Here is a 20222-nt window from a genome sequence, read left to right on the forward strand (position 1 = left end):
GTGCAACGCTGGAACGGAAGATGGAGTTGCTGACCCATCAAGATAGATGTTTTCTATGTCTTAAACCGAGACATACCGCTCGACGCTGTAAATCAAAAAACAGATGTAAGAAATGCCAAAGGCGACATCACGTATCAATATGCCGAGACATTCATGGAGAAAAACCAAGAACTTCGGAAAAAGAACTACAATCGTCTGAGAAAAATAATGAATTGATATCTATGGCGGCGAGCTGTCCGACGCAAGATTTTCACGGTCAGCAAGTACTCCTTCAAACAATCGTTGTATACGCAGAAGGTATTAATGGAAAACAGCCGATACGATGTCGCTTGGATAACGGCGCTCAGAGGTCCTTCATAACTAAAGACGTAGTCGAAAGACTTCAATTGCCAATCATTGGAGAAGGTACCATCACCGTTGGAGGGTTCGAAACAGAGAAATCAACAGCATCGACCAGAAGGAAACTCAAGGTCCTTCTACGGGGCCTGAATGATCCGACAAGTAGTATCGAGATGTCCGTATTCGAGAGCCCGAAGATCCTAGGAGCAGTTATCGGTATGCCAGATAACGATATCAGAGAAACAATGGCGAAGAGAGGTATCCAATTGGCGGACAAGTCTGAAGTAAATGGTCAACCTGTAAGAAGAGAGCTGTCTATGCTAATAGCAGGGGACTACTATTGGAAGATAGTCACCGGCGTGATTCACAGATTAACGGACTCTCTCGTCGCTTTGGAAAGTCGACTAGGATGGGCAGTTCAAGGGCCAACCCTGATGTCTTCGAACGTATTTGCTCAGGGTGTCGTCGTGATGAATGCGATAGTTGAAGAGGAAGAAGAAGAAAAAGACGAGATGAGTCTAAAGGCGTTCTGGGAGCTTGAGTCCTTAGGGATCCTGGATGAAGAATCTATATCAAGAACGGATGAAGAGTTAATCCTGAAGCATAATTCTAATATCAAGATTCAAGACGGACGATATGAAGTAAAATTGCTATGGAAGGAAGATCAAGTTGAACAACTTGGAAGTAATTTCGCACTGGCCAGTCGACGCATGCAAGGCCTCGTGAAGAAATGTCAGCGAAACCCTACATTATACCAGCGCTATCAAGGAACGTTTGATGACTACCAACAACAGGGTATCGTAGAGGAAGTCCCACATGAGCTGATCCAGTCCGAAGAGCCGAAGTACTACATACCACATTTTCCTGTAATACGAGAAGATAAAGAGACAACGAAGTTTCGTATCGTCTTTGACGCAGCGGCGCACGAAAAAGGATGTCCATCATTGAACTCTCTACTTAACCCTGGGCCGAACTTGAATCCCGACTTACTAGCGTTACTCATCCGTTTTCGAAGAAACAAAATAGCTATCATGGCAGACATTGAGAAAGCGTTCTTGATGATAACGCTGGCTGTACCAGACCGTGAATTCACGAGATTTCTTTGGATCAAGTCCCTACCAAAGGGAAGCGAACCCGTAAGATTCATTCACCTGCGCATGACAAGGGTCTTGTTCGGGGTCTGTTCAAGTCCATTTCACTTGGCCGCAGTATTGAAGTATCACTTCGACCAGTATAAGGACCAGTATCCTGAGACAATAAAAGAACTCGAAAAAAGTATCTATGTGGACGATCTCATATCAGGAAAGCCGAATGTCGAAGAAGCGAAGATACTTTACCATCAATCCAAGGACATCCTCTCACGAGCTGGAATGAATTTGAGAAAATGGACATCGAATTCTGAGGAGCTAGTAAAACATTGGAAAGACCAAGGAGTTCAAGAAGATAAATCTTTGGTCCCGAATTTAGAAAAATCCCCGCTGCCTCTCAAGGTCCTCGGCATCTCCTGGAATTCTCAGGCAGATACTCTGGTCTTTGACGTATCGACTCTCAAAGAATTTCTGAAGACAAGAAAAAATACGAAGAGAAGTGTTTTGCAAGCGGCGGCTCGAGTCTTCGATCCCATTGGTTTCCTGTCTCCATTCTTGGTACGTGTCAAATGTCTCTTTCAAAAGCTATGGCTGGCTGGCTTGGACTGGGATTCTGAACTGCCAAGTTTTCTAACGGAGGAATGGAATAAATGGTGTCACGAACTCGATGATTTACGTCATGTCTCGATCCCACGATGGTACTATCAAGATTGTGAAGAAAGAATCATCTCGAAAGAAATCCATCTATTCTGCGACGCAAGCAAACAAGCTTATGGAGCCGTAGCATACCTAAGATACGAGACAGTTACCGGAAAGATTGGAGTCAGTCTGCTTTCATCAAAAACCAGAGTCGCTCCAATAAAAGAATTAAAAATACCTCGTCTGGAGTTGATGGCAGCATTGGTTGGTTCTCGATTACTGAGCTATTTGTTGGGCGTCTTTAACGGCGAGATCACCACTTATTATTGTTGGACCGATTCCACCATCGTCGTTCAATGGATCCAAAGATTGGCTAGAGAGTGGAAACCTTTCGTAGCAAACAGGATTGCCGAAATTCACAAGTTAACAGAGCCGTCGTCCTGGGGTCACTGCGCTGGAAAGACCAATCCCGCGGATCTGCCGTCCCGAGGATGCTCCGTAAACGAACTCATGTCAAACAGAATCTGGTGGAATGGACCTCCATGGCTTCTACAAGAAAAATGGACGTGGCCGAGAAATTCGAAGTTTTCCAACGACAATCAAGAAGTAGAAGAAGAGAGGCGAACTATTCAAATGCCCGGTCTCGTGCAAGAAAGTGAACCCGTCATGGATCTGCAAAAATACAGCTCAGTAACTCGAGTACTTCGAGTAACTTCCTGGATTCTACGTTGGCGAAACAATACAAGGAACCAAAGAAGAACTGGTCCCCTAGCAACAGAAGAAATAGAAAATTCTCGTAAAAAATGGATACGTCAAGTCCAACAAGAGTCATTTCTAGAGGAAGTCGCGTGTTTGCTGAACAGTCAACCGTTACCAAAGAACTCAAAAATCATTCAATTTTGTCCATTTCTACAAGATGGCATGCTTCGAGTCGGAGGACGTTTGCAGAACTCAAATCTCGAATATCAAGTCAAACATCCATACCTTCTACCATCAAAACACAGGTTGTCCGAGCTCTTAGTAAAAGAAAGCCATTGCGCCATGATGCACGGAGGTCTAAATGCTACCTTGACGCAACTAAGGGAGAACTACTGGATACTTCAAGGTCGTCAGATGGTGAAGAGGATAATTGGAAGATGTACGGTTTGTCGGCGTTTCAGCGTCAAGGCTGGAGATCAAATTGCCGCCCCCCTGCCTTTCCAAAGAGTCAACGAGGCGCCTCCATTTGCGACAACCGGAATCGACTTCGCCGGTCCTTTAAAAACTGCGAGGCTGGAAGGTTCCAAGAAGGTCTACATCGCTCTCTTTACTTGTGGAGTAACCCGAGCCATTCACTTGGAGTTGGTGTCTGATATGAGCGCCGACAAGTTTATGATGGCTTTCCGAAGATTTGTGGCTCGAAGAGGAATTTGTTCAAACGTATATTCTGATAATGCAAAGTCCTTTAAGAAAACCGACCGAGATCTTGAAAAGCTTTACCGGAATATCGAAGAAAAGCCGTTTCAAGAATATCTGGGCCACAAGGGAATAGCATGGAGATATATCACGGAGTACGCTGCCTGGTGGGGCGGTTTTTGGGAACGGCTTGTCCGTTCCGTGAAGACCTGTTTAAAGAAAACCATTGGGAATAATGCAATGTCCTTCGGAGAACTAGTAACGAGTCTAACTGAAATTGAGGCAGTCGTCAACTCAAGACCGTTGACGTACAACGACACCGACCCGAACGAGCCATTCCCGTTGACTCCCTCACATTTTCTCATTGGTCAACGAGCCACTTCGATTCCCGATCATTCCTTCAAGAGACCAGACGTCAACGCCAACGAGAGACGGCTGATTCAGCGACTTAAACATCGTCAAGCCGTTCTGAACCATTTCTGGCATCGCTGGCGCAACAATTACCTACTAGAACTTCGCTCGGCCCACACCAGCAAAACAGTAACCAGCACCGTTCCTTTCAAGGTGAACGATGTCGTACTCTTGGGCGATGAAAAATTACCTCGACAAGTATGGCGTATCGGACGTATTACCGAAGTCTTTCCTGGACGTGATGGAAAGGTTCGGGCGTGCAGTCTAAGGCTACCTGGTGGCGTCACAGCAAAAAGAGCCGTTCAACACCTATACAACTTAGAAATCAGCGAAGGGTCATGAACAATCATTGTCCATCGGGCGGAGGATGTTGCGATTACGTAAACATAAAGAAAAAAAATAGAAAAAAACCCTAAAAAGGTTTAATTTAAAAGAAATAAGCGTTAGTTAAAATTAATGTTTATTATCTTGATAAGATAAGGTCGAACTCAATACTTTTTTAATAAGCTGTATATAAACCCAGTTTCAATTGTAATATTCACTCATATTGTTCCATACAAAATGTTGTATCTTCAACGCAACTCAATGAAAGAGTTAAGAAAATAAATTCAGTTTTTAAAAGTAATTGCCTGGCTAGTCATTTCCAACAGCTATGTCACCAGTCCTCTTATGATCCAGCGAAAGACGTGACACAGGGATAACCTAGATAAGTCAGGGATTTTAATTCCGAAAATTTCGTACGAACCCTGAATCCCAGTTTGTGTTGAGGTTAACGGTAATAGTGAGTGTAACCTTGGACAAATAATTACTGGACCCGAAACCAAATGTCGCGCCGTAGTGTCAAGTATTGGAAAAATTTCTATCCAAATACTAAACACGTGCCGAATATTAGCGGACGACGTTAGGCCTAGCGTTCTTATCTCGTCACTGTCGTCAAAGCTTACACCTTTATTTACATTTTGACTAGGCATTTTTAAATTTATAATCTATTTAAACCTTCCCACAAACAATATTTGCAAACACATTAAAGCGAACATCCTATTTAAATTAATTAAATACTTACCCTTTCATTTTTATTGCAAAACAATTATTACTAAATAATCTAAAGCCTTCCAAAAAGGCTCACTTCAATTAAAAAAAAGCAGAGAAGACGACGGAATGCGGGTCATCTGACATTTTTACGCACGTGTTTTGTATTTGGATAGTAATATTTCGCGATTCTCTCGGTAGAGGCGCTGACGGGCGATGCAAATTGTGGAACAGGGGATTTTGCTTAGGTTTCGAGTCCAGTAATTATTCGTCCAAGGTGTAACCCGGCCACCTGTTTAAAGGCATTAAAAGTCGCTAGATGACTCATTATTATTAACTAATTATCGTACCACAACCAAACAATTATCGATCTCGGAAAAAGATTATCGTACGCTTAAAAACTGGCGATTAATATGATTTTTTTGTGAAATACTGTTCAATCAATTTTTTTTTAAATACTTAAAGCTTGACCGATTGAAAACTTATGTTTAAAAATCGCAGTTTTAACTTATTTTCAGCAAATTTTAAAAAATATCTTACGCGCAAGCTGAGTTACCGCAAAATTCGTACTATATAGTACGGCATTGAAAATATCGTACGTCCAAAAAAAACGCCGTGTAAAAATTATTATTGCTCTTGAAGGTTAATAATAATAATAATAATAATAATAATAATAATACTATTTACTTTGCAAATAATATAATGCTTTGCAGGCAACCACAGAGGTAAAGCCTATTCAAAGATTTGTAAGAGAGATAGTGACGTAAGAGCTACATTAAATTCAAGAAGCTTAATTTATTTTAAAGAAAAGTCTATTTACAACTAAATAAGCCTAGACTGCTAAGAATCGGTAAGAATACACTGTATTAGCGCAGGGTTGCCACACGTCAGGGAAATGTCAGGGAATTTAAAAATGTCCTAAAAAGTCAGGGAATTTTAAGAATTTCTAAAACGTCAGTTAAAAGTCAGGGAATTCAATTTTCTCTTGACACTTTTTGAAGGTAATTTTACTCTAAATCTAAAACAAATTCTATAATATATCATTTATTTCCTTGAAAGTTTGGCTAATTTTTTTCAACATTTCAATAACCTTTTTATTGAAATAAAAGTATATTTAAATTTATTAACTTCTAATAAAAGTAAAATATAAAATAAAAATTTTGCCCTTAAAAAAGTCAGGATAAATGTTTATTGACACTAGCGCCATCTCAAGATTCGTTGCTGAACTAATATTTAGCAGAGTGCAGAGTTTTTCGTTAATTAATAGTTCAGATATTAATATAAGGATGGCGCCACGTTTGCGTGATTCGCCATGACAGAGTGGGATCGGTTTAATTTAACGCGAAGGCAAAGACAATAGTTCGCTCTGTGGAAAAAGGATCGAGAAAATACAATATTTCTCAAGAATGCGGATGAAGATTTAAGGAAGTGCTAAAGATCAGGCTAATCTCCCCGAAAGATAAACGATATTTTAAATCAGGAAATTTGACCACCGATAAAACACCCACACCATTTTGTGGCAAATAACTCTTCCTTTGTTCTTTTTCGTGTCCGACGGCGGGCGAGTCGCGACACTAGCCCGAACGTCGACAGATAAATCAAAGCGAAACAGGTTTTGGAAAGCGTCTCCTTCCTTTCCTCTTCTCGCGCGTCGCCGGTGCTTCAGTCCTCGGGGTCCACCCTCGGCTTCCGTCATTTCCCCCGCAACCCCTCGAACACCGCGGCATCCTTGAAGCCAGGCGAGCGACCGCCCAAAATCGCCCCGGGCCTATTTCCTCTTTCACCTTTTGTCTTCCACCCGTCCTTTTATTCAATCTGTTCGCTTTGCATTTTCCCCAGTTCGCATCTCCGTCTTCGCCCCTGATGGCTTACTCCCCCGCCTTACGGCGACGTACTGCGGTTAGAACACTTCTACAGGGGGATTGGTCTATTTTTTTCGGGTTACTTCTAACGTCAATTTTATTTCAAATCTAGCTTTTAAATAGTTCTTTTTTTATAAAGTAACGTTGTCTTCTTGTTAAAATATTGGTCTTACGTCACAGTCTCACTTTTACAAGCCTACGAGCGCGCGCTACAGTCGCCAGAGGAATGTAGCTGTTTCTAGCGCGCGCGAAAATAGCTCGTGCGAAGAATATTCTAATAAAGCTGGGTCTTGCGAACTAGGAGTAACAAACACAGCACCCCCCACAAGAAGAACGCGACCCGTCAAAAGTCGTACATTTTTCATTGGTTAGACGCTTTAGCGCCTGCTGCCTTCGGAAGGGGAAAATTCGGAAATTATCTTCCCCCGCCCATGCCCGTAAAACGTTCACCGTAAACGTTCGTCCAATGAAATTTGTACACAACACTGCGTTAGCGCGTTTAAAGGCTAGCTGCATTCTCCTTGTGTTTATTGCTCCTAGTTATAAAGTAACATGGCTTTCTTGTTTAAATGTTGCCCTTACGTCGCAGTCTCTTACTTTTGCAAGCCAACGAGCACGCGCTACACTCGCCAGAGGAATATAGCTTTTTCTAGCGCGCGTGCAAATATCTCGTGCGACTTGTGACGTAAGAGCAACATTTTAACAAGCTGGGCAAGACCACCATTTATTTTATAAAATCAACTATTGCCGCTGAATGATTTATTCAATTCGTCCGAAATTTCTGGTATCTCTTCCTCTTTCTGTAACCCTCGCAAGAATATTCGACAAAGCACATTTTTGTAATTTTTCAGGAATTCCAACGATTCAGTGGCTTTTTAATACAAATTTTGAATAAGACGGTTTGTTGTTTTTGGGTGGTGCGAATCGAACTCTTTCAAAAAATGTCTTCACCGATCGAGCCTCCCGGCACTCGCCTATTTTTACCCGGTCATTGAATAAACCCGGCCGCGATTGGAGAGCCAGGCCAGTCTCATCTTTTTAGTTGTAGATAAAACGGGACGCTTGTGAAAGGATGAGGTTTTCGGTTGCTTAGCAACGGGATTTAAGCGCCGCGTTACGGTGGTTTTGACTTTTATCCACCTACCCATCGCACCTTCCTTAGCCAAGTTTTCGCCAGTGTGTTTTGACCGTGTTTTTGATGACGAAGCCTATTAGAAAACGCGCCGCTATGCAAACGCGTCCTTGCTTTCAGTTTACTTTCTACCCGCTCTCGGAAATCGTCGCCCAATATTTTAACAAGCTCGTTAAAATCGAACGCTTCCAGCCGGTTGAGATTTTTCTTCAAGAAAAACGCAATAAGACATAAGTTTAGCGTTTTTATTATTCATTCGGTTGGATAATTTATATTCTTATACGGTTTTATTTATTTTGGTAACTAGTACCGTATTTTCTCTTGAAACTTAAAATCTTGTTTACATAATGGCATAAGTAAATTTATTTTGGTAACTAGTACCGTATTTCCTCTTGAAACTTAAAATCTTGTTTACATAATGGCAGAAGTAAATGAACCGAAGTTATCAGACTGCTATACTCCCCATGTTGGAGGCGTTTTCCTTATGAAGTTACATTTTTAACTCGAATTTGAAATTTTGGCGCTCATAGGCCGAAAAAAAAAGTTTTGGTTTTTATGAAACCATTATTTATACATAGAAATAGCTATACCCACAATTCCCAAGTGAAATTTATCGCGTAAAAACACGGCAATGGAAATTAGCTTTTAATTGACTCGATTTTCTCATCATTTTCATAAGGAAAACGCCCTCTGATTCTGATCGCAGGGTTCATTTACTTCTGATAATGGCCTATAAACGTTTATTAAGGTCGCAAGTGTAACGCCATTAGAGGACGATATTTAAAGGGTTAACAGATGGCGCCAATAGTCTGAATCGTAGAAATTCTAAATAAACCAGTTTCAATTCTATCCGACGCATGCGCAGTTAGACAAAAAAGCAGACGAGGATGGTTATTTGACGTCATACCCCTGCGTGACCTATAATGTCAGCTTAGGTTTTCCCTTGTTGTGAAAAGAACAATAATAAGTTATTTTTAAAACCGATAGATGGCGGCGCGATTATTGATAGCTCACTCTAAAACCTCAAAAAAATATTTTCGTTTAACTGAATTTTTCCTGACTTGAAGTTTCATTTATAGATTTTACGTAAATAAATAGCTTTTAATAGTGTCAGAAGTGGTTTTTTGTAATAAATATTTATCCCCGTCTCTCAAATAAGGTTAAATTGGCGCCATCTAGTGTGAATAAAAGCATTAAAAACGAACCTCTGAGGTGGTTTTTTTTGTTGGTATTGATCTATTGAATTTTGTGCCTTAAGCCAAGCCTAGCATGAGAGACGTGAACGCGTACAGCAGGTGGACCTTTCCGATGTGGTGTTTCCTATAGGAATATTTTTAGACGGTAGTCGTAATGTAAGATTCGATTTTTCCGCAATGGCCAGATAGTCTTGCCATCTTTCGTCCAGTTTAAGAAATACTTGTTTACGATATATTTTACTAAAAATCAGGGTTGGCACTTTTTTGATTTTTTTAATAAAAATCAAATCAACCTTGAAATATTATTTAAATTTAATTACTTAATAATATTTTAGTTTTCTCAGATTTTAATTTTTTTAAACCTATTTTTTGCCATTTTTTATTCCTCGATTGAAATACATGGCGTGATTTAAAATGATATAAATCAGCCAACCCTGCTAAAAATATGAGCATTTTAATAAAATAATAATTTATGGTAAATGGCTTTCTACGGATTTATTTTAAATTTAAATATGTTGTTAAGCCTGGTCAAAGGACCAAAATGGTCTATTGTCAATTATCCCTAGCTCCTATGGTTTGTTCAGTATCAGTGGTCGAAGTTGGACAAAACTTAGTATAGTCTTTTTTTAATTAACGTTATATTGGTTCGCGGTGTTGTCTCGTGCGTCGCGGGTTCCGGTTGACTGATATATTATTAAATTTTCCATATTTAAAATCCAAACTACGTTTCTTATTTTTCATTTATTTCATTTATTATTCGATGAATTTTTGTACGTGAAATTATTTATAAATATTTTCCATAAGAAATGGTTTAATAAAGAAAATATAAGAAGTAAGAAATAATAAATAAATGTGAATGTGACACCGTTTCGGAAACCCACGGATTTCCATTTCTCACACATATTCCGATTTATTTCTTTCTTTCTTAAGTCTTATATTATCTTTATTAAACCATTTCTTATGGAAAATATTTTCAAATAATTCCACGTACGAAAATTCATAGAATAATAAATATGTCAGTCAACCTGAAGATTACAACACGAACCAATATAACGTAAATTTAAAGAAAAAAGACTATACTAACAAGGAGTCATCCCGATCAGAGATGAGCGTTTTTCAGTTTTTTAGTATCAACTCACTGCTCTACTTGAAAAATACCAGCTATATTCTCACCAATTCGTATCACTGTTACACTTACAAGGAGAGCACCCGAGGTGTTTATTGCAGATTTTCTTCAAAGTCGGGCATAAAGCGGACCTATATGAGATATGAAATTTCCCAAAAGTAGACGTTGCACTACCCATTCGATTTGCCATGGCAACCGAAAATGATTTTGATCACTTAAAACAAAAAATCTCCATTTAAAAAAGCATGGGATTTTCTCGGTTTCACAGAAAATGATTTTAAAATTTTAAAATCGCGAAATGTGTTCAAACTCGGGGGTTAAGTAGACCTTCATGCACCTTGAAAGCTTCTAAAGGGAAAGGTTTCAATGGCCACTCGTTTTGCCATGATAACCAAAAATGTTTTTCACAACTCAAATTTAAACTTTCTCTACGTAAAATAGCATTGGAAAATCACGGTATGTAAACCCTTACTATTTTACCGAATTTTACCCATTTTTATCGATTTAACCCAATTTTATAAATTTTACCGAATTGTTTTGCCAAAATTTTAATTTTTAATTTTTTGAAAATGGCCGCGATTTGCCTATGCTATTGTACGTAGATAAAGTTTAAACTTGAGTTGTGAAAAACATTTTTGGTTGTCATGGCAAAACGAATGGTCATTGAAACTTTCCCTTAAAGGCCTAGGTTTTCTTCTGCCTGTCCCCCTTTAAATTAACTTAATGGAGCACAAATACCCTGGTGGTAGGCCAACCGCTGAACATCTTGGCCCAATTTAAAAGGGGACAGGCAGAAGAAAACCTAGGCCTTTAAGGAGCTTTCAAGGTACATGAAGGTCTAATTAACCCCCGAGTTGGCAAAAAAATCGGGGAGCAACATCTCGAGATGTCTCCTTGTAAGTTTTGTCCAACTTTGACCACTGATACAAACCATACGAGCTAGGGAAAATTGTTAATCAACAATTTTGGTCCTTTAACAATTTCCCATAAAAGAAGTGCGATATCCTATATAAGGGCGTTTTATGGTGTATATTTTTTAATTTACACAGGGTTCGTACACGACCTGGAATACCTGGAAAAGTTAGGGAATTTGAAAATGTTTCCAAAAGGTCAGGGAATAGTCAGGGAATTTTAAAATGGTCCAACAAAAAAGTATGGGAATTTTAAAATGACCCCCAAAAATCAGACAAATAAATTTTTGAAAGATGTATTGAAGATACACAATAAATATTTTTTCAAGATTTTAACTCAAAACATTAATTTATGCTACAAAAATGGTCAGGAAAATTTGGCGATTTGGTCAGGGAAAACCTGGAAATGTCTGGGAATTTCATTCCGGAAATTTTGTACGAACCCAGTTACAATTTTCATGAAATGTTTCAATGGTTATTATTTTAACATATATATCAGTTATTGTTAGCTAGAAACCAAAGCCGTCTTTAATTTTATATAACGGTCTCATGCCTTTCTTTCGTAACGAGAAACATATCTTCAAAAAAATCTTAGCTTACGTACACTCTTAAATCCGATACTTAACCTGGTTATCAGTGAAAAGGTGGGGATTGGGTTAAAATCTACCCCTTTTCTCCATCATCGAGTGCCAGGTAAAACCGTTTACTTTTACTCGAAATTCTGGGCAAACATTAATAAAAATAAATATCTTGTTGTAACCCGATGTAAGCGGCGTGTTAGCAAAGAACTTTCTATTTCGGTTGTAGATGGGGTCAAAAATCTCGACTTTGTATATACAAAGGGAGGGGGGGGGGGGGTCCGTTTTCCCAACTCTTTTTTTTGTTTCTAATTTTCTTTGGCCCATAAATTTTATCTCGCCCTCTCGCGCGCAGTATGAGTATGACCCACTTTCCCTGGTTTGACGTCTGCAAACACGCGCTGGCTTTTAGGTTAATATAATCGCGCGTTTTCTGTTTATATTAAAAGCCAAAGGGGCGTGGCGTCAGCCTATATCCTCTGAAATGAACAAACCGAACACCTAATGGGAAAGGTTCCTCCCCTCCCCTCCCCTGGTATTATGAATATTGAAAATTTTGGGGAAATAATAACACGGAAATAGTCGTACAACTCCATCTGTACGCGATTTTGGGGCGTTTCTAGCGGGAATAATTACGATAAATTTGGACGTGTTAGCGAATATCTTCGTTTGTTTTCACCGCCGCCTTGTAGATGGCGGTACGTGTCCTACGAAATTTAGAAAGCTATTTGTCAATGTAGTTCGGGAATGTAAGTATAGATGGCGATATCGTCTTCGTCAAAACCATTATCCGTACCGTTCGATACTTTATAAAGGCATGGACCAAGAATCTAAGAGTGGTCTCGCTGTTCCCGATATTTTGACACGGTAGGCGTGGCCGAAATCGGAAGGCTTACTGAGGTACATCAGCCGCTTTAAAGCGCCTCAAGAATTCTGTTCAACTATCACTGCGAGAGGCTTAGTCGGGGCTTAGAGGACAGTAGGTGCGACGGGGCGAGAAAGTTAGGTCAGGCTCAGTTCATTAAATTTTTTAAGTTTGGGAATGAAATGGATTGCAGTCCCTTTGAAGCGCCTCAAGAATTCTGTTCCACTATCACTACGAGAGGCTTAGATGACAGTACGTACGATAAAGTTAGGTTAGGCTTAGTTCATAATTTTTTTAATTTTAGAAATGAAGTGAATTTGATAACAAAAAAACCTCCGCCATATGCGGCTTACTGGTAATATTTACATAACGCGATGGTTAATTACCATTACTGAAACTTTTAAAGAAACAAATTCAAAAATAAAAGGTCTAAAACTTAGTAAGCCTAATCATTTAACCGACAACAACGGCGCCGTTTTGTCCAAATTGAACGCTCCAGCTTCTCTACGAATAACAATTAATATTTAATTGTTTCCACTTTTCGATTACTTAATTGAAAACTCTTCCTCATTCCTTATTATAAATAAATGTCATCTTCCTTAGGTGAAATTCGAGTTATTGACCTTTACATTTCTTTTAATTGAAATGAGCGCCAACAGATTCGAATTTGCATAAAAGGGCTTTTCACACGGGTCAACGTTCTTATTGAAGAACAAACCACCGTGTTGGCCGGTTTTATCGTCCAAGGCTTAGAATCGAGTATTTAAATGGAATAATTTTCATACTTATCATTTTGATTGAGCGATAAGTAACCAAAGAACAATAAGTATGACAATTAGGAAAAATTCTCAATGGTCTGATTTTCGGAGCTATCGCGCCATCAACGTGTAGTTCAGCATAGAGCCCCTAGCGGTTAAATATGCGCTAAGCGAAATATACAACTACCGAGGACGATAATTTATACTATTCAGTTCGGTTCTAAGTTCAAGTCGGATCTAGGTGAGACTGTCAATGTCGAAAAAAGGTTCGATGAGAAAATTATAATTGAAACAATAAGAAGTGTCATACTTATCGTAATTACAGGGTTCGTACACAACCTGGAAAAGTCAGAGAATTGGAAAATGTTTCCAAAAGGTCAGGGAATTTGAAAATGTTTCCAAAAGGTCAGAGAATTGGAAAATGTTTCCAAAAGGTCAGAGAATTGGGTCAGGGAAAAGTCAAGGAACTTGAAAATGGTCCAAAAAAGTAAGGGAATATGAAAATGACACCAAAAAAATCAGGAAAATAAATATTTGAAAGAAAATATTTTTCAAGATTTTTACCTCAAACCATTCATTTACTCTACAAAAATGGTCAGGGAAAATTTGGCAATTTGGTCAGGGAAAACCTGGAAATGTAAGGAAATTTAATTCCGGAAATTTTGTACGAACCCTGAATTATGTTACTTATGATTGAACTAAATGGAAAATATGTGGCTCGCCCACTTTTATTAATTATTTATTATATTCTTTTTAAGATTAACTCGTAGTTTTCATCGTCAACTGTGCCATGGCGTAAAGGTATAAGGAGTCGTCCTCTTAAAGAATGCCAACGCGATACTAACGGCAGAATGGGGGGGGGGATAACATATTAACAAGGTTCTATAGGGGACGACACCGGGTCGTGAAGCCACTATTTACCAACTAGAATCCTGGCACGACGGAAAATACCCCCTTCTTTGTCATCGGCCATTTCCTCGCTGTCATCACGATGTTGCGACTCCTTACATCTTCTCCGTGATTGCGCTCACCAACAAAATTGTTCTCGCGCGAATAAGGCGTCAAAGTCGCTAGAAAAACAGCGCCTCTGGGGCTTTAACAATAACCATTTTATTGATTTCCCGAGAAGGCCTGGAGCGGAAAAGTGGCGGGGAGAGGAATTTGCATACGGAGATAATCAGAAGACTCTTACCAATGTAGTCAAAAGTTTTAATTGATGTTTCCCCATCTTCTCCCCGGGCCACGAACGCGTTTCCAGCGCCACTCGGGGGGAAGCGGCATTTTTAGGTTAACTCTTAAATACTCGAAACGCGCCTTTTCGCGTAAATGTTAATTCCGCGATAGACATTCGCCTTATAAGCGTTTAACCCATTTTCCCAAATATTTCGCAATAAGTGACAGGGGCCTAGTTTTACCTTATTCACTGGGTGGAGTTTTCATAAATATTAATTGAACTTCTGCTGCTGTTTATATTTTTATATTCTACATAAATTTATTCCCCCGTTTTTCTTTTAGCTAAGCTTTTATCGGAATAATACTTCGCGAAGTTATATTAAATTCAGATTTATATCGGGATGTCTTACGCGATACGTATTGCAGTCTGTCCGTATTCGAGCGGAAAAATCTTATATTATTGGGCGAAAAACTATTTTTACCTCTAAATTAGCATTCTCTACTGGCAAAAACAGATTTTCGACGGGACATGTGGGAAAAATTGGTTGAAACCGGAAAAATAGTGAAAAAAAAACTGTTTTCAGGCTAAATTAATAATTGATATATCTATAAAGTTAGTAATTTGGTCATTGCAAATCGTAGAGATGAAGAAAAGCCAGAAGAAGAGTTAATAGAATAGAAGAATATACTGCTTCTATTATTTATTTTAATGAATTTTGCTACTAGATGTGGAAAAAACATGGAAATACGTTTTTCCACATGGTTTTTAACCGGTAAAAACCGTGGAAAAAACCGGTTTTTACCACCCTTAGCAAATTCGTGCCAACCCTGTCTACGATCGTAGCGGTATCAGCAAAAAAAAAAGGGGGGGGGGTGAGGGTTAGTTAATAGATTTAAGGCAGTGATCTTGATCCGAGACTCCACTTTCGGAAGTTCCGGAGTTATCTGACAGTCTTCCGCGAAAAATTCGCAACGTCGTCAAGCGTAAACTGGAAGCCGATATCAGCTTTCGACTTCGGTGTCCGGTCATTCCGAAGTCTAGGCGTCGATCGATGTATTTATACCGCGTCTCTGAACGTGAGAATTGGCGCATCGCGCTGTAGATCGAACGAAGAGATTAAGTTAATATGGAAAATATGAGCGCCGCTCGTAAAAGATAATACGCTTTTAACTTTTATCAAAAGTTAATGATACCTCTAAGTAGACAAATAAGCCATTTCAAGGTGGAATCTTTGTCCAGAAAATGTGATGTCAAATCTTGTCTCTCCGATTCCCGCGAAAATGAAAGATTTGAAAAATATCTCGGACCCAGCGCCGCTGTGCGGTTGAGAATTAAACTATATTGGGCTGAGAGAAATAAACCAATAGCAAAAAAACGTTCTTTTTAAACGAATTTTCTAAGGGAATACCGAAATTTATCTCTTTTGGGGAAGTTCAAGCTAGCCTTGCACCAAACGGGATTAAAGAAACGTCAGCTTCGGCAGTTCCAAGTGTATGTCAAGGCTACTTTGATACGCAGTACGGAGAGACATAGGTCGATTTGGACAAGCATATCCGCCATAGGCAGCATAGCCATTTGTCTACTTAGAGGTATTATTAACTTATGCTTTTATAAAGTCCCAGTCGCGCTGGCCTCCACGTTGTACGATAAGAAAATGAAAATGATCGACTTTTGACGGCCAGGTATGACGCCACCTCCTTCGCCCTGAACTTTATATTCAGTTTTTGTTATAATGAGCTGCCATTATTCTTTGGCCGCACTATACGGAGACGCCCGCTGTCGTTTATTTTGGTGTCGATCCAAACATCTGCGACGCGACGTGGAAGCATTGTTCTCCTTCGCTCGATAAGGACGGTGTCCGCCATAAATTGACCACGTTTTAGATACTGTTTCCTTGTCGCCTGAAGGGATGTTACTTTGTTTCAATATATTGTCTGGTTTGATGACTTAGGACTAAGGTGCTGCCTTGGGTATTATATCAACTATTTAAAAAAAATATTTATTTAATAATAGCATAAGTGGAGAATGATCCACTTATGATAATAGTAATGGTAATGATAACCCAAAATACCACCAAATTATCAGATCATCAAATGATTTAAAAAAAATCATTTTAATAAAGTGGACATTATTTTAAAAAAATTCTTTATTTAAATGAAATGGTCAAATGATTAAAAGCTAATTTGATTTATAAATCAAATGATTCTTAAACAAATCTTTGATTTAAATAAAATTATCAAATGCTTTTTAAACAAATCATTGATTTAAATAAAATCATCAAATAATTTTTAAACTAATCATTGATTTAAATAAAATACAAATGATTTTTAAACAAATCATTGATTTAAATCGAATAATCAAATGATTAATTTGATTTATAAATCAAATGATTCTTAAACAAATCTTTGATTTAAATTAAATTACCAAATTGATTTTTAAACAAATCATTGATTTAAAAACTTATAATACAATGAAATTTCAGAGCAAAATAATTACTGTACTAAACAAATTTTTTTATAGTAAGTTCCATTTTGCATACAATATTCAAAAATTAATTAAAATTCAATTAAAATCATATTTAAACGGAAAAAAATTGGGTTTATAAAACATATAAAAAATGAACAACCCTGAATCATGTTGCTCTATAGTTGCGTTCTAAATCTGACCTTGAATATGTTACTGATTAATGGTAAATAAACTAAATATGCTAAATTAAAATGAAAAAAAAATTAAAATGAAAAAAAAAAGAATCTTAGTTATAGTTTGTTTTTCTATCTACGCTTTTTGTAGACGTAGATGGTTTTTCAGTATAGCTGTTTCCGAATTAGTCACTCCGTGTAGAGGATCCCTTTTTGTTCAACAGATGTTACGTTCGCTGAAACACTTTATTCGTACTATGATATACATCATGGTCGTGAATCATCGCAAACCCGGCAGCGGTTTTTATCGCCGGAGAAAACTCGTATAACCTCCACTTTTCAATAAATAAAATTTCCGCAGTCAGCTACGTACTTGTAATTTTAATAAATTTAATAAAACACAATGGAGAATCTAGTAACAGGATATCCCATCCGTATAAATCATCTTTTATTTTTTAAACGTAATTAACATAGCGAACAATTACGTTTACGTAATCCAATAAAATACGATAGTCATCGGTCGCTATCAAATAACAAAAAGAAAAAGTGTATATATTTAAAAATCCCCGATACTCGGGTAGTTGCGCGTTGATACCGCCGGAGGGCGAAACGAGTTAATTACGTTAAGCGGCACCGATTATCGCGTAACTAGATAATCGAGTTCGACTGTAGATCGTTTCTTCACCGTAGGCCTTTTTTTTAGTCCACTCCCCGATTGCCAACCATCTATTCAATCGACTTGATTGGCATATCGTTACTAGGAACGAAGCATTGTTAGTCGTCTGACATACTTTATTTCTGTCTCTCTCCGCGTGTGTCTCTCCCCTCCTGCCTGCCACGCCGTTATCATCAGCGACGGAATGCTCGATACGGATTTTGTCTCTCGTACCCAGTTCAGTTTCTCATCGCGAAAAAGTGCGCCCGCATCCAGTTAAAGCGATCCGGGGTACAAACTAAAGAATTATTTCTTTCGAGTTATTTAATTATTTAAACCCGTATATCGCGTGGTGGTGTGATATCGAGAAACAAAGCATGCCTTTGTTTAAAAGAAGATCGAAGAATTACGAACTGGAATTCACCCCCTCCGATTTCCCCCCGAAATCTAAAAACGCCACTCAGGTCGATTCCGGACGTCAGGAGAAAGAGAGCCCGCCACCACCGGCACCAACGGCACCACTCTCTCCCTCCGTTCTGACCATCGAGGAGGAAAAAGGTTCGTTGCCACCTTCATTTGACTGATGGATTAGTATTATTATTATTATAATTATTACCAAAATCGCCCGCCCCCTTATTGAGCCAGATGCGTGTTATTGTAGGGATCATTATAATCCATGTATATACTTTTCGATTTTTACGATTCCCCTTTATACTAGGATTCGAACGTTTTTCAAAAACAAAATAGTTTTTATATTGGTAGAAAGTACGGGGGTGGGTATACTTGACATTTTATTGGCAGCTAAGAAGGCCTTTATTTGCCCGGATTGTCAGCCGACCTTCGATTACCTCTTCGGGGCATTTAATCTCGTGTATTTGTGAATTTAAAATAACAGAATCTCATATATCAAACGTATATTAAATCTTATATTAAACATATATTAAATCTTATATTAAACATATATTAAATCTTATATTAAACATATATTAAATCTTATATTAAACATATATTAAATCTTATATTAAACATATATTAAATCTTATATTAAACATATATTAAATCTTATATTAAACATATATTAAATCTTATATTAAACATATATTAAATCTTATATTAAACATATTAAACATATATTAAATCTTATATTAAACATATATTGAATCTTATATTAAACATATATTAAACATATATTAAATCTTATATTAAATATTATATTAAACATATATCAAACGTATATTAATTCTTATATTAAACATATATTACCATATGTTAAATATATAATACCATATATTAAATATATCATAAATCTTGCATTCAACATGTTTAATATAAGATTTAATATAAGTTAAATGTAAGAATTTATATATATTTAATATATGTTAAATGTAAGATTTAATGTATGTTAAATGTAAGATTTAATGTATGTTAAATGTAAGATTTAATGTATGTTAAATGTAAGATTTAATGTATGTTAAATGTAAGATTTAATGTATGTTAAATGTAAGATTTAATGTATGTTTAATGTAAGATTTAATGTATGTTTAATGTAAGATTTAATGTATGTTTAATGTAAGATTTAATGTATGTTTAATGTAAGATTTAATGTATGTTTAATGTAAGATTTAATGTATGTTTAATGTAAGATTTAATGTATGTTTAATGTAAGATTTATTGTATGTTTAATGTAAGATTTATTGTATGTTTAATGTAAGATTTATTGTATGTTTAATGTAAGATTTATTGTATGTTTAATGTAAGATTTATTGTATGTTTAATATAAGATTTAATATACGCTTGATATGTTTAATATAAGATTTAATATACGTTTGATATAAACTTTAATATACACTTGATATACGTTTGATATAAGCTTTGATATAAGATTTAATATAAGATTTAATATACGTTTAATATAATATTTAATATAAAATTTAATATTTTTTTATATAAGATTTAATATAAAATTTATTATACGTTTGATATAAGATTTAATATAAAATTTATTATACGTTTGATATAAGATTTAATATAAAATTTATTATACGTTTGATATAAGATTTAATATAAAATTTATTATACGTTTGATATAAGATTTAACCGTTCTTTCGGTTAACTCTGAATGGAAGTTTAATATGTAAATTAATTTAGTTTTCAATAGTTAATATTGAAAATGTTACGTATACTACCTAATTATAACAAAACAAAGGTAGTTTTATCTTAAATTATTTTGGGAAGTATGACTCTAAATACCATTCAGAACCCCGAAAACAAACAAATTCGGCTGAGCCGACTGCGCCGTTTCTTCATAAATGATTTGGTGCCTCTTCGAATAACGAATTATCGCCTAAATAGATAAGGTAAACGAATAGTACCTATTCATTTGTGATGGTTTTCATAAATTTAACATTAGAAACAGTATTTCTCT

At 37.0% G+C, this 20222-nt stretch overlaps 1 protein-coding gene across 2 annotated transcripts in view; it reads left to right on the forward strand.

Moving 5' to 3' along the window:
- The window catches only part of Pka-R2 (cAMP-dependent protein kinase type II regulatory subunit), a 109216-nt gene that overhangs the window by 48125 nt on the left and 40869 nt on the right, over positions 1-20222 (forward strand). The window contains exon 1 of one of the 2 annotated variants that reach the window (XM_090178621.1): positions 17808-18355. The exons of the other annotated variant lie outside the window; for it this stretch is intronic. Within the exon in view, the coding sequence (XP_090034747.1) occupies positions 18175-18355 (181 nt within the window). The 5' untranslated portion in view covers positions 17808-18174. Of the gene's footprint in view, positions 1-17807; positions 18356-20222 lie in introns of those variants that run through there. 2 annotated transcript variants of the gene reach the window in all.

This window comes from Leiobunum rupestre, chromosome 6 (assembly GCF_980474605.1).
Source record: "Leiobunum rupestre chromosome 6, qqLeiRupe1.1.hap1, whole genome shotgun sequence".
NCBI lineage: Eukaryota > Metazoa > Arthropoda > Arachnida > Opiliones > Sclerosomatidae > Leiobunum > Leiobunum rupestre.